The sequence below is a fragment of the Lissotriton helveticus genome, chromosome 3_1 (assembly GCF_964261635.1).
Source record: "Lissotriton helveticus chromosome 3_1, aLisHel1.1, whole genome shotgun sequence".
Classification (NCBI taxonomy): domain Eukaryota; kingdom Metazoa; phylum Chordata; class Amphibia; order Caudata; family Salamandridae; genus Lissotriton; species Lissotriton helveticus.
Genome location: NC_136061.1, coordinates 97,841,303 through 97,856,534, shown reverse-complemented (window position 1 = coordinate 97,856,534; position 15,232 = coordinate 97,841,303). Strand labels below are relative to the sequence as shown.

The 15,232-nt window shown below is 41.4% G+C and overlaps 1 protein-coding gene across 3 annotated transcripts in view; it reads right to left on the bottom strand.

Annotated features, from left to right (window-relative positions):
* Nucleotides 1–15,232, bottom strand: part of RAP1GAP2 (RAP1 GTPase activating protein 2) — a 941,171-nt gene that overhangs the window by 32,615 nt on the left and 893,324 nt on the right. For all 3 annotated transcript variants that reach the window (XM_078679320.1, XM_078679318.1, XM_078679319.1), the window contains 2 exons: nucleotides 9,213–9,330; nucleotides 5,470–5,587 (listed from right to left, as the gene is read on the bottom strand). In XM_078679320.1, coding sequence (XP_078535446.1) covers nucleotides 5,470–5,587; nucleotides 9,213–9,330 — 236 coding nt within the window. The remainder of the gene's footprint in view (nucleotides 1–5,469; nucleotides 5,588–9,212; nucleotides 9,331–15,232) is intronic.

Here is a 15,232-nt window from a genome sequence, read left to right as displayed (position 1 = left end):
ATACTCATCCATTTCCTTTTCTTCCCTATAGTCTCCAACAAGGATCTCTTCCTCCTGGTCCCTCTTCACCGCAGCATCTTGATCCTGAAGAAAAGGACCATGTTGGTGCTGAAATCCAGGTAAATCCATTTTGCAATATTTACCCATTGAGTGGCCTGGCACATATAGCCCTAAGTGTAAAATATGATACAAATATTCAATTTGCCTTTGAAATGATAACACTAACATGAGTCCCTGTCCCAACAGTTTAGTAATAGAAATCCCTTTCTACCAGCAAAATGAATGCAGACTAAGCCACCTAATGGATTATTTTGAAGACACTTGGGTAGGCCGACTGCATCGCTCTGGACACAGACACCAACACAAATTCCAAATACCATGATGGAATGTCTATGATAGGATCTTGGCACAGAAAGCCAGAACAAACAATGCTGTGGAAGGATGGCACAATACCTTCCAATCCACACCAGGCAGAACACATTCTACACTTTATAAATTAATAGGAGCCCTACAAAAAAAGCAGAGCTGTCAACAACTACGAATGGAGCAATCTGTAAGTTGCACCTAAAATTAGTAAACAAACGAAAAGAATGTACAAAATGCTACAATTTGAAGTAAAACTCTTCAGAAACAACAAAGGAGTAGATTACTTATAAATTATAGCCAAAACCATGTTGTAAAATTAATACTAACCTACAAAACTACCACAAAAGTATAGCATATTCTTTACCAACATTATACATTGTTTTTTATAATATTTCATTACATCAGTCAAAATATTAAATAAAACTCCAATTGTAAATAAGACTGAAAAAATGTAATGATTTATATTATTTATAAAAAAACATAAACCTTACCAACCAAAAACTGCAAACTTAATCCATTGTGAAAAATAGTTACAATACAAACATACAATCCAAAATAACAATCACATAACACTTACATGATTGATAAAACATAACATGTCCCAACAAAAATAAAAACATTAAATATGCATCTCAACATCTATATCCATGTAGGCAAATATTAAGCTTTGCCAAAAAGTGGAAAAATATTTTCCTCAAAGCCAAGAAACAAAATGCAAAAATAGAACTAATCCAACAGAAATCAATCGAAGCAATCCAAAGTATCCAGAAACCATAAATAATCCCAAAAAGTGTTTAAACAAAACAACACTCCCGAAAACACGAAAAAAACAAATCAAAGTAAAAAAAAATGGTTTATTAGAAACCCAAACAGATTTACTTTAAAAATAAAGCTAAATCCAAAGGTCAGCAGGATAAATTTGTAAATAAAAACCTAAATGTTAAACCAGAATACCCAGCATCAAAAAGCGCAGTAACATAAAACAATATAACATAACATAGTCTATATATCACTAAAACACTGGGCAAATACCTAACCCAACACACTTGTTAATTGCACAGCAATTATTACAATTTAGGGGCTTATTTCGATGTCGGGTAGACACCGTCGCAGAAACAGGGCAGACCGACCTCCATTCTGCGGTTCCGACCTCCTAATCACGATCCGACTGCACATGGTGTGGGCCTATACTCCCATTCCTCGATTCAAGCCCATGTTACAGCCATAAAATGGCCGAAACACAAGCTCCCATAGAGGAATGGGAGTCTGTGTTCCTCCCTGCAACCAGTGGCAGGCACCTCAAGGTACCTGCTACATGCTGCAGGGATCAACAAGCGGGCACCTATACCACTCCCTTGGCACCCAACTGGGACGAAAACAGAAGGGGGCCCAGCAAGGGACCCCCCAAACACGCTTTACCACAGGGTTACCATGTTGGAAGGGCCAGCATTAAAACCCTATTGGAAATCACGTATCATAATCCAGAAGACGGAAACACCTTCCATTAGGATTATGGGCCGGTCTCCGACTGGCACACGGGCTCCTGGAGCCCGTCGGAAGCCAGCCGGAATGACCGGCCAGTTACAGTTCTGACTGGCTGTAACATGATCAGCCAGTCAGAATTGAAATTGACTATGAGTGTCAGAAAGCTTCAGACCTGAGGTCAGAGGCTTTCCGACACTCACACACAACACTATAACATACCTCTAGAGCTCCACCCTATATCTCCCCTTCGCTTAAAACCCCTAAAACAATTCCTTTTTAAAGGACTAATCTGTGCTGATGTGAATTAAATATATCCTAATAGCCATGTTAAACATGTAAAAGACGCTGAGAAAGTACAAAAATATACAATTATGTAATTTATACTGAAAAAGTATGCACATTTATGTTAAAAATATGTATATGAAACAACTGAATTAATGTTAAAAAATGTACAACATACTATACCGTTTATATAAGATTTACATTGGTTATTTCATTAAAAAAATATTTTCTTATTTTATCAATATACACGTTATATTATAACTAGTAGTATATACATTGAAAAGTTTAAATATATACATTAAATAAATCCTGGAGACAAAAGAAATATTCAAAAACGTACTACATAGCTTTATTCTATGAAAATATGTAAATAATAATGTATTTTATTACACATATACATCCAACTACCATGTTAATTATCGTTCTAAACACCAACAATGCTAATTAAATGACATAAGCTACCCCTACTACATAGAAATATATTTTAACAAGGGGATTTAATACCAAAAGAGTTAAATTAAATATTCCCACTCTAACGTAAACCATTTTGGTGAAAGTGTTGGACAATAAAGAGGTGACATTCATGATTCCAACTTTAATCAAACAATTTTGGAGAAGGTGATTGACCTTAAAGGGTCAACATTAATATTCCCACTCCAATCTAAACCTTTTTGGGGAAGGTGTTGGACACTAAAGAGGTGGCCTTTACTATTCCAACTTAAATCCAAACCATTTTGGGGAAGGTGTTGGACACTAAAGGGGTGACATTTACTATTTGCCCTCCAATTTAAACCAGTGTTAGACACTATAGAGGCTACATTCCAACTCCAATCTAAACAATTTTGGGAAATGTGTTGGACACGAAAGGGATAACATTTACTATTGTGGAAGAGGTGTGGCGCCGTGGCCAGGGCGACTGACGCTGGAATCTGGGGACCACGGTTCGATCCCAGCTCCGGCGGCAGGTTAGCACAGCACCATGTGACTCTGGGCAATAGCTCGCTTAATCTTCCCGATGGCCCCCAGCGCCTAGAGACCCTTACGGGTGATTGTGCGCTTTACAAATGTGACTTTACTTTACTTTACCCACTCCAATTGCAACCATTTTGGGAAAGGTGTTGTACACTAAAGGGGCAACATTTACTATTCACAATCTAATCTAAAACCTTTGGGGGAAGGTGCTGGACACTAAAGAGGCTACATTCCAACTCCAATCCAAACCATTTTGGGATAGATGTTGCACACGGAAGGGGCAACATTTACTATACCCACTCCAATCGAAACCATTTTGGGGAAGTTGTTGGACACTAAAGTGCAACATTTACTATTCCCATGCCAATCTTAACAATTTTAGGGAAGGTGTTGGATGCAAAAAAGCTAATATTCACAGTCAATACTCCATCATCATACAGATTTTTTCCCCGTATGAAATAAAATTAGAAATGTACGTAAAATACATAACTTAGAAGCTAAAAGCATATATATTTAAAATGAAACATTAACGAATAAAATAATGTGTAATCACTATTTAATAAGAAAATATTTTTATTTTGTATTAATATTCTTACATTTTGAAACATATAATAAAAAATAATTACATAATCCAGAACTGATATAATTAGTATAAATAGAAACAATTTCATTTTTTATCAAAATTTAAATAGCCAAACCTATAATATGTAAATATAAAAATGTATCTTAATTATTATATTATAAATAATAGATGGGACACAATTATGAGTACTGCGGTCTGAAGACCGCCATACCCGTGGTGGCGTTCTGACTGCCAACTCCTCATGAGTCTGACAACCCTATTAAAAGGTTAGTGGTTAGTCCAACAAAAGCCTGATGCAAAACTTCTGCCACTGCTGGGATTCTGGATCCCTGCGGGCAGCGGTGGGGAAAGCAGCAGACTCTGACCTGCCTTACCACCGACCTTTTCATGGCAGGGACACACCATGAAAATGTCAGTAGAAAGGCAGGGAAGGGGCCCCAAACAGGGCACCAGGGTGTTTTAGCCCATGGTGGGTGTGCATGGGGGCACATGTCGTTCCCTGCTCTTCTTGCACTGTCTAGTGTGCGCTGTAAGACGTATAAGACATGGTCGATGGTACACAGTGCACCGAGGTGCAGGAGGCAGTGCCAAGCAGCAACACGTGCTGCAGGCTCTCTATGAGTTGAAGCATGTCACCACCGTTGCACCGCCACAAAACACCACCACCCCGGCGCTTAACTCATAATGTGACAGTTGGAAAGCTGCTGGATTGGTAGCGCACTCCCGACTGCTGCAATGGCAGTCTAGCAGTCAGAACTCCAAACTCATAATTGGGCCCATATTTATTCTATTTTCATAATTAAATTATGCATATTTTTGTTTATGTTTTATTTTGAAAATTAAAAATAAATTAAAACCACTGATTAGTGATGACAAACCTAGAAGAATTCTAAACATTCCAATAAAAATGCAACAACAATAAATGTACTAAATAAAAAATGTGTAATAAAACTAAATGTATACATTTTTTACATTATTCAATTTAAATGTAATACATTTCAATTATTTCCAAATTTCCTACAATTCAAATACAAATTAATGTATTTTAACACTACATTAAAATAATTATGAAATATCGTTTGCATTTTATAATAATAATTGGTATCTCATTAAAAACAAGATTTCATTTAAATGATAATAATCACTTCTTAAAAATGTCCCCACCCTCATCCCTTAAAAACTCAACACCCTGCTACAAAAAATAATGATATAAATAAATATATTATATATATGTGTGTATATATATGTGTATAACTATATATATATTTACCTATATATATATATAATTAGTTTACACATTAATACAACTGTAAATACAACTGTTAAAATGAATAACTTAGTTTACCAAAACAACAAAGTACAGATTAAATGACTGTAAAATGATTTTTTATGACAATATTAAAAACAACACCTAAAACAATATTCTTATCTTCAATATTCCTGTCCACAATATTTTTGACATCCCAATATTTTTGACACAATACTTTTGCAATATTTTTGCATCACAATACTTTTTAGTCACTATTTTGTCCAAATACCTTTAAATATCCATTATGTTACTCATATTTCCCTAAACCTTTGTGAATTGGTCCCTTCAATTCTTAGAGAGTCAGCTTTCGTTCCACTATGATTTAAAAGAAAAGTGTAAAGAACAAATTACCAGCATCCCTACTGTATGACCCATTCCAGGGACATGGCAACTATTCTAAGAAAAGGTCAGTCTATGACCTATAGGTGACAGCTTTCTCACCCATTGTAGCTTTTCCCACATTTTCACTCACCCGTGGGACTCCGGCTCATGATCACCGGAGTGGCGGCACTGTGGAGGTCGCTGCTGGGGGAGGGGCTGTAGAGGAACACTTCCTGCTTGTAGGGAGATGCAGTGGATGGCTGGCTGCTCTGTCAGGAAAGAAGCAGTGGACAAAATGTTCAGAAGAATAATTTAATTTTGGTTTATTTACTCTTGCTCTATATGTTGCATGCTTTACTCTAAAGGGGTCCATAAAATTATACACTAGGGGCCCTATTCACAGAACTAACTTAAGACAAAATACTAAACTTACTAGCATTTTGGTATTCACAGAAGGCACTTACTCATTTTGGTATTAATGAGTAAGTGCCTTCTGTGAATACCAAAATGAGTAAGTGCACCTGCCTTCTGTGAATACCAAAATGGTAGTAAGTTTAGGATTTTGTCTTAAGTCAGTTCTTGAAAAGGGCCCTAGGAGAGTGTGAAAACACCAGGCATGAGTCACCCAAGCATTAACTGCAGAGATAACAAAGTCAATATTGTTTACTGCACAGAGTTTGTTAGGTATTTGCAGAGGTATTTGTAGGCTTTCAGAATTACATATTATTACAGTGCGAAAGCATATAGATTAGGTCAGGTGCATTAGCTCGTAGGATCGAAAGAGCATTTTGCAGTTTGAGGTATGTCAAAAGTTGGCAGTAGATAACAATGTAAGGTGCATAGAACCTAACTGAGGCAAGATATATGCGTATTAAAGTATATAGCTTAGATTACAGAATCAAAAAATAATTACAGGAAGAAATATGTAGATATAATATGCCAGCAATACTTTACAACATAAGACATCATTAGCTATTCAAGTAGGGTCTTAAAAACAACAGAGGTCTGGGTTAGCCAGTAATAAATAGACAGACCATACTGGACAGGTCTTATGGGAGAGGGATTCAAGCTCAGATATTGTGGACAACAACATTATTATGCTATGCTACATAATCTGTAAAAATGTTGACGACATAAGATCTTCGCGGGGAAAAGGAAGAAAACAGAACAGGCTTCTCCAAATAGCACCTAGTGGGCTACTGTCTAGTTTCCCATAACTAGCTCCCTGATATGCAGCCCCACTTACTAAATTGGAACCATTCAATTCTTGAAATATTTATTTAGGCCAAAGTTGAAACTTGTGCATTTCAGTGTAAAATTTATGCATTTTCAGTGCTCAGAACTATTTAAAGCTAGTAACTGTGCAGAATTATTACTGGCATTATGACCTTGCTGGCAGTGGCACTGCAGCTATGACTGGCATGCCTTTACCCTTGTAGAGACATTCTAATCAGATTAAGCTATTTTACATTACTAGTAGTCTTGCTGGTGGTTACCAAAGGAAACCACTCCAAACTGCCCACTGTTAGAGCTGGGATAATATTTGTTAGAGTTAGTTTGTTTATTGTATAGTTAATGAAAACCGTAACAATTTACATAAAACGACATTCAGCAAACATTAGCTTAAAACAAGTTTACATAAGATTTCCTTTCATTTCGTGAACTCAGCATAAGACGTATAAAAGAAATTTATAAATCAGTATTTACATATTTCACAATGTTAATAAGAGATGTCCATCTGTCTTCTAACCACAAGTCTGAAGGATCTTAAATGCCATTTTTTTTTTTCACCTTCATCACAAATGAGATTATCTCATTAAGGACTCGCTTGTTTTCAATAATTTTTCGGGAGCTTGCAAAATCGTTATCATTCTACAATTAATTTGGGGGTTAGTTGGATCCAGGCCTCCAATAATGGCGGTTCCACAAGAACGTATACTCCTGTCCAGGAAGACTTTTTTCAGAAAGGTGACACGCTCAGGTTGCAGCTTCTTGCAATGGCATATTAGATGAATTAAGTCTTCCTTTTCGTAACCACAGAGACGGCATTCTTTTGACTCAATATGCCTCCAAGATGGTTCGTCGGCTAAAGTTGAAAATTTGCCAAAACGCAATGCTATCAGTTGTTTTTTATTATAAATAGAGAACGTAGTGTCTAGGTAGGCCGCCGGTTTAAGAGTTTTGCAGTTGTTAATCACAGTCCAAGAATGGAAACGATGGGAGAAAATACCTTTATCTGTTAACAACAAATGAAGTTTTGCAGCTCTATTTAATACCAGCTTAAATGATAAAAAAGGCATATTTTTATTCCAAAGGTTAGAAGAACATGTTGCCTCCAATGCTCTGGTCAAAAATTTGTTGGCATGCGATTTTTTTTTGCGTTTCCAATTCCAGCCATAAGAATTTATTGAGGTTGTTTTCACTAGCGCTCTGCTTGATTCAATACCACATCTTTATATATGTATAAAGTCTGCCCAGTTATTCGTTCATTAAACCGAATTCTAATCGCATGTGCGCTGGTGAGGCAGACCTGAGAATTTGAAGAACCTTTTTATAAATGTTGTTATTAATTTGTTACGAATTTCCGAGTCTTTTCCGTGCATGGCGGCACTGGCATATGATAAGGTTGGCAGTGCTTTGCCTGAGATAATCGTCAGGAGTGGCCTCACGGCTGGCCCTTCCAACTTCTTTGCCAATGCAAATATTAAGGCCTGTGTCATGTAATTTTTCTGATCTTGTAGGGATAACTTGTCATCTTTGTAGTATCCCAAGTACTTATAACCGGATACTTTTTCTAGTTGTTTGCCTTCTAGCCAGATGTTGTGTTGTGAGGTTTGTCGAGTGGTAAAACGCATTGTTTTTGTTTTAGATGAGTTAAGTTCCAACTTATTTATAGACAGGAAATCTGAGGGTTCGGTTAGGAGCCTGGTAAAACCAACTTTAGTTACGCTCAATAGCACATTGTCATCTGCATAGGCAAGGTGAGAGAGTTTTAACTTGCCTAATTTCGACGAATGTGAGCTGGTACTATCAAGTTTTTCAGAGAGATCTGATATAAATAGATTAAATAGGTGCGCGGCCAGTACGCACCACTGTTTTAAGCCAATAGTTGTATACACTTTTCTTGATATTCTAGCAATATTTGTTAGTATTTCAGATGATGTCCATTGAACACAATAGCTCTTATAAAAGACAATGTTGGCGACACATGGAATGGAACCAAATGCACCATTAAATCATGCATGTTAGGGAGCAAAATTGGTATTTGTAGATATTAGTGTCACTTCTTGTTTTCAGGATCATTATGTTGGCGTGAATCCAGCATATGCAATTACAATAGTACAACTTTAATGAATGCACCCATGTAATGTAGAGCAGCTGCAGAATTACTAGAATTGATAGAACCAAACAGATATATTCTAATCAGTAAACTGTTGCATTATTTTACTTTTATTGGATATTTGTGTGGCCAAAATTAGTGGATATTGCAATCTTGTGCGATATAAAAAGTATATGTAATTAGAAATATTAACACAATTACTGATGTTTGAAAACTATAGTAGTCCTATGTGTAATTTAATGTAAAATGTAAATAAATGTTAATGAAGCTCTTCTAAATGTTCAATTAAACTTGAATTTACTCTCATGAAACTGTTAGCGGATTTTTATTTCCAAAATTAGTAAATAAACTGAATGAAATGTGTTATCAATAAACAATAGATTTAAATGGTCAGTTAGGTGAGGGTGATATTTTCTCAATTGTATGTGAATCACAACAACCACTGTGGGTAAGACAGATTAGATAAGAAAGTCTGTTAAATGGCCACCACTCTTCTGAGGGGACACCGGTTGTTCTTCCTTCGACCCCTCACTCATCTTTTGTGGAGTACTTACCACACTCTCAAACTCCTCCATGGTTTCGCTCTCTCCGGCAGTGCTGCTGAAACTGCTAGTGCTGGAGGACGAGCGGGAGATGTTGGATCTGCCATTCTCTCTTAGCTTAATGAAAGGTCTATGAAAGGGAGGGGACAGAGATCTCTTTTAAACAATCGACTATCATAATTAAAGCAAACAATACATTGTATCATCCTTCTAGCAATCACAGTACCAAACATGAAAAAGTGTAGTGCAAATTTTTATGAATGCATTCTGGCTATGAATCATAACATAACCCATTTTACAATACCATTGACAGATCACACTGCTAAATAACCTGTCACCAAAACGCTGGAGGCTGCGAGCAAGACAAGATTACGGCGGAGGGGATGCACTCTCACTCACTGGCACCCGCTGACACGGGCAAAGACCCGCAACCTCAATATAAGCGGTAAGGAGTCTGGGCCCCGCTGTGGGTAGTAACACGCACTACCCAAAACACGCGAGGGGCAGGAAAGGCAAGCAACACGGCTGCAGGCACGGGCACAACTATAAGGAAGCCAACACCAGCGCAGACCCGAGAAGACCATCGGAACGTCCCAGACAGGGAGACAAAGACACTGGCCGCAGCGCGAGAGGCAACCAAGCAGATTTATCACATATAGGGGTAGGGGATACAAATCAAAATCCTGCAAGACTGTGTGGAGCCCTGTGTTGGGACTGAGACTGCACAGTACTCTTACGCCAGAGAAAGCGGCGTCAGTGAGCTAATGAACAAACAGAGCTAGTTCCTGCACTACCCTACCCATAACCTATTAAACTGAGGATATAGGAAGAGGCGGAAGCCAACTTGTATATCATAGGAGGGGCAGAGGAGACGGCATACCCTATGACTCAGCTCCTCAAATCAGTTGTTATCACCACTTGAACTAATTGTGCAGGCCTGAAATCGTATGTGGATAAATAAAAATAGGTCTGTGCAAACGAGAAAACACATAAAAAACAGGAAAGCTACATTACCAACTCGCTACAAGGAGCCTCTGGGAAACAAACATCGAAGAGGGGGCAACATAACCCAGCCACTCCCACTACAACTAAAAGCTGCACAACAGAGCCATACACTACAGGGCCCCAGCAACATATATAATATATATATATATATATATATATATATATATACAAAAGTTTTGCCTGTAGATAGAGGGCCCACAAAACAGGTAAATTCATCCGCCATTGGGGGTTTACCCGGGTGGCCGCTCACTGCAGAAACAATCAGGCACTACGATTACCATCAGGCCCCTGGTGCTGCCACGCCCTTTGAGGCGGAGTTGTGGGGGTGCTGGTAAAAGGCCGAGGGGTTTACCCTGGAGAGTCCGTGGCCCTTTGATGAAGTGTATGAACACGAAACGCGTCGGCTGGACTACATGCTGTGGCGCGCAGCGCTGAACCTTTGCTGTGTCCCTTTGAAATAAATGTTGGTGGATGAATTTACCTGTTTTGTGGGCCCTCTATCTACAGGCAAAACTTTTGGATTGTTTACGGCTGGCCTGAGCCGTGGAGGATGCCCCGGTGTCGTGAGACATCCCGCGACGACGCCAACCGACGTCGCCGCAAGGTGAACAGGTGCCGGTTTTATTAGGGATGAAGCACACAGCGAGGACTCATGCTGTGCCCCACTACCCACTTGGGTTTGATATGAACATTGGGGGTTTACCTGGGTGGCCGCTCACTGCAGAAACAATCAGGCACTACGATTACCATCAGGCCCCTGGTGCGGCCACGCCCATTGAGGCGGAGTTGTGGTGGTGCTGGTAAAAGGCCGAGGGGTTTACCCTGGAGAGTCCATGGCCCTTTGATGAAGTGTATGAACACGAAACGCGTCGGCTGGACTACATGCTGTGGCGCTCAGCGCTGAACCTTTGCTGTGTCCCTTTGAAATAAATGTTGGCGGATGAATTTACCTGTTTTGTGGGCCCTCTATCTACAGGCAAAACTTTTGGATTGTTTACGGCTGGCCTGAGCCGTGGAGGATGCCCCGGTGTCGTGAGACATCCCGCGACGACGCCAACCGACGTTGCCGCAAGGTGAACAGGTGCCGGTTTTATTAGGGATGAAGCACACAGCGGGGACTCATGCTGTGCCCCACTACCCACTTGGGTTTTATATGAACATTGAGGGTTTACCCGGGTGGCCGCTCACTGCAGAAACAATCAGGCACTACGATTACCATCAGGCCCCTGGTGCGGCCACGCCCATTGAGGCGGAGTTGTGGTGGTGCTGGTAAAAGGCCGAGGGGTTTACCCTGGAGAGTCCGTGGCCCTTTGATGAAGTGTATGAACACGAAACGCGTCGGCTGGACTACATGCTGTGGCGCGCAGCGCTGAACCTTTGCTGTGTCCCTTTGAAATAAATGTTCGTGGATGAATTTACCTGTTTTGTGGGCCCTCTATCTACAGGCAAAACTTTTGGATTGTTTACGGCTGGCCTGAGCCGTGGAGGATGCCCCGGTGTCGTGAGACATGCCGCGACGACGCCAACCGACGTCGCCGCAAGGTGAACAGGTGCCGGTTTTATTAGGGATGAAGCACACAGCGAGGACTCATGCTGTGCCCCACTACCCACTTGGGTTTGATATGAACATTGGGGGTTTACCCGGGTGGCCGCTCACTGCAGAAACAATCAGGCACTACGATTACCATCAGGCCCCTGGTGCGGCCACGCCCATTGAGGCGGAGTTGTGGTGGTGCTGGTAAAAGGACGAGGGGTTTACCCTGGAGAGTCCGTGGCCCTTTGATGAAGTGTATGAACACGAAACGCGTCGGCTGGACTACATGCTGTGGCGCGCAGCGGTGAACCTTTGCTGTGTCCCTTTGAAATAAATGTTGGCGGATGAATTTACCTGTTTTGTGGGCCCTCTATCTTCAGGTAAAAATTTTGGATTGTTTACGGCTGGCCTGAGCTGTGGAGGATGCCCCGGTGTCGTGAGACATCCCGCGACGACGCCAACCGACGTCGCCGCAAGGTGAACAGGTGCCGGTTTTATTAGGGATGAAGCACACAGCGAGGACTCATGCTGTGCCCCACTACCCACTTGGGTTTGATATGAACATTGGGGGTTTACCTGGGTGGCCGCTCACTGCAGAAACAATCAGGCACTACGATTACCATCAGGCCCCTGGTGCGGCCACGGCCATTGAGGCGGAGTTGTGGTGGTGCTGGTAAAAGGCCGAGGGGTTTACCCTGGAGAGTCCATGGCCCTTTGATGAAGTGTATGAACACGAAACGCGTCGGCTGGACTACATGCTGTGGCGCGCAGCGCTGAACCTTTGCTGTGTCCCTTTGAAATAAATGTTGGCGGACGAATTTACCTGTTTTGTGGGCCCTCTATCTACAGGCAAAACTTTTGGATTGTTTACGGCTGGCCTGAGCCGTGGAGGATGCCCCGGTGTCGTGAGACATCCCGCGACGACGCCAACCGACGTTGCCGCAAGGTGAACAGGTGCCGGTTTTATTAGGGATGAAGCACACAGCGGGGACTCATGCTGTGCCCCACTACCCACTTGGGTTTTATATGAACATTGGGGGTTTACCCGGGTGGCCGCTCACTGCAGAAACAATCAGGCACTACGATTACCATCAGGCCCCTGGTGCGGCCACGCCCATTGAGGCGGAGTTGTGGTGGTGCTGGTAAAAGGCCGAGGGGTTTACCCTGGAGAGTCCGTGGCCCTTTGATGAAGTGTATGAACACGAAACGCGTCGGCTGGACTACATGCTGTGACGCGCAGCGCTGAACCTTTGCTGTGTCCCTTTGAAATAAATGTTGGCGGATGAATTTACTTGTTTTGTGGGCCCTCTATCTACAGGCAAAACGTTTGGATTGTTTACTGCTGGCCTGAGCCGTGGAGGATGCCCCGGTGTCGTGAGACAACCCGCGACGACGCCAACCGACGTCGCCGCAAGGTGAACAGGTGCCGGTTTTATTAGGGATGAAGCACACAGCGAGGACTCATGCTGTGCCCCACTACCCACTTGGGTTTGATATGAACATTGGGGGTTTACCCGGGTGGCCGCTGACTGCAGAAACAATCAGGCACTACGATTACCATCAGGCCCCTGGTGCGGCCACGCCCATTGAGGTGGAGTTGTGGTGGTGCTGGTAAAAGGCCGAGGGGTTTACCCTGGAGAGTCCGTGGCCCTTTGATGAAGTGTATGAACACGAAACGCGTCGGCTGGACTACATGCTGTGGCGCGCAGCGCTGAACCTTTGCTGTGTCCCTTTGAAATAAATGTTGGCGGATGAATTTACCTGTTTTGTGGGCCCTCTATCTACAGGCAAAACTTTTGGATTGTTTATGGCTGGCCTGAGCCGTGGAGGATGCCCCGGTGTCGTGAGACATCCCGCGACGACGCCAACCGACGTCGCTGCAAGGTGAACAGGTGCCGGTTTTATTAGGGATGAAGCACACAGCGAGGACTCATGCTGTGCCCCACTACCCACTTGGGTTTGATATGAACATTGGGGGTTTACCCAGATGGCCGCTCACTGCAGAAACAATCAGGCACTACGATTACCATCAGGCCCCTGGTGCGGCCACGCCCATTGAGGCGGAGTTGTGATGCTGCTGGTAAAAGGCCGAGGGGTTTACCCTGGAGAGTCCGTGGCCCTTTGATGAAGTGTATGAACACGAAACGCGTCGGCTGGACTACATGCTGTGGCGCGCAGCGCTGAACCTTTGCTGTGTCCCTTTGAAATAAATGTTGGCGGATGAATTTACCTGTTTTGTGGGCCCTCTATCTACAGGCAAAACTTTTGGATATATATATATATATATATATATATATATATATATATATATATATATATATATATATATATCTACGATCTCAGCATTCTCTCACCAGAGCCCAGTAACGGATTACATTGGCGCAGAAGAAGAGAGGAAGACCCAAAGTGCAGGTGAGCAGTGTTTTATTCAATTGCTTGGAAGGCCCACCTCGACATAACGTTTCAGCCTACCCAGAGGCCTTGGTCACATGACGCATAAGTGAGGAAAGGCAGAATTTAAAGTGCAAGTGCCATATTGGTTTGAACCGTGATTGGTTGTTAAACAGTCACATGCTCCTACTCCAGGTTACAAGCCATGGAAAAAAGACTGTTAAGTAGTTTGAATTACAGGCTAATCCCTGTTGTCAAATTCAGTATGTGCAAATACAGCAAAATTATATATACAGTTTGTGTCTTGAATTTAGACCTTCAATAATGTCAAAAATTCAGATCAATATCATCATGATGGGAATATGTAAAAAATGTAAAATACAATTAAAACCCTTTCCACACTTCGATGTTATCTATATACATATTACAAAATAAATTTCATTAATGTAAAACAGATTAAAAACTGTACAAAATTCTTAGAATGAGTTTGCATAACACATCCCATAAGATATCCAATAAAATTGGGATAATAATGCTGCATAACGCACACTGTGATGTTTGGCGCACAATACCGTGACAAAGCCATGGAGGAGATAATATCAGTTTGAATACATTATCGCAGCCTCCTTATAAAATCACAATGCTAACACAACCAACTATAATAGTCCCATTGATCTTTCTACAGAGCAAAAATTGTTCAAACCAAAGTGATTGTGCTTAATAATTTGAAAAATTTGAAACAATAATAAAAATTGTATAAATGAAATAATTTTGTTTTCTTTCATAGTACATTTTTTCATGCACTAGTACTCAGCCTAATCCTAGGCTGAGAGAATACACTGCTGTGTCCACATTATCAAAGGTTATAAGACTTGTAATAAAATAACCACAAAGTGTGCCCATGTGCACAATGGCCAAAATCTGCTGTATATCAATAGCCATTTAACTGATCATCATGTATAACGATATGGATGGTTCAACATGAGGTTTACAGGCAAGTATAGAAGTCCTCTGTGGAGTTCAGACCTCCTGGTGTCTTACTGTCCATCTCCAGGATGTACCTGGTCTCTAGACTCCTCACAGCACCCTCTCTATCACCTCC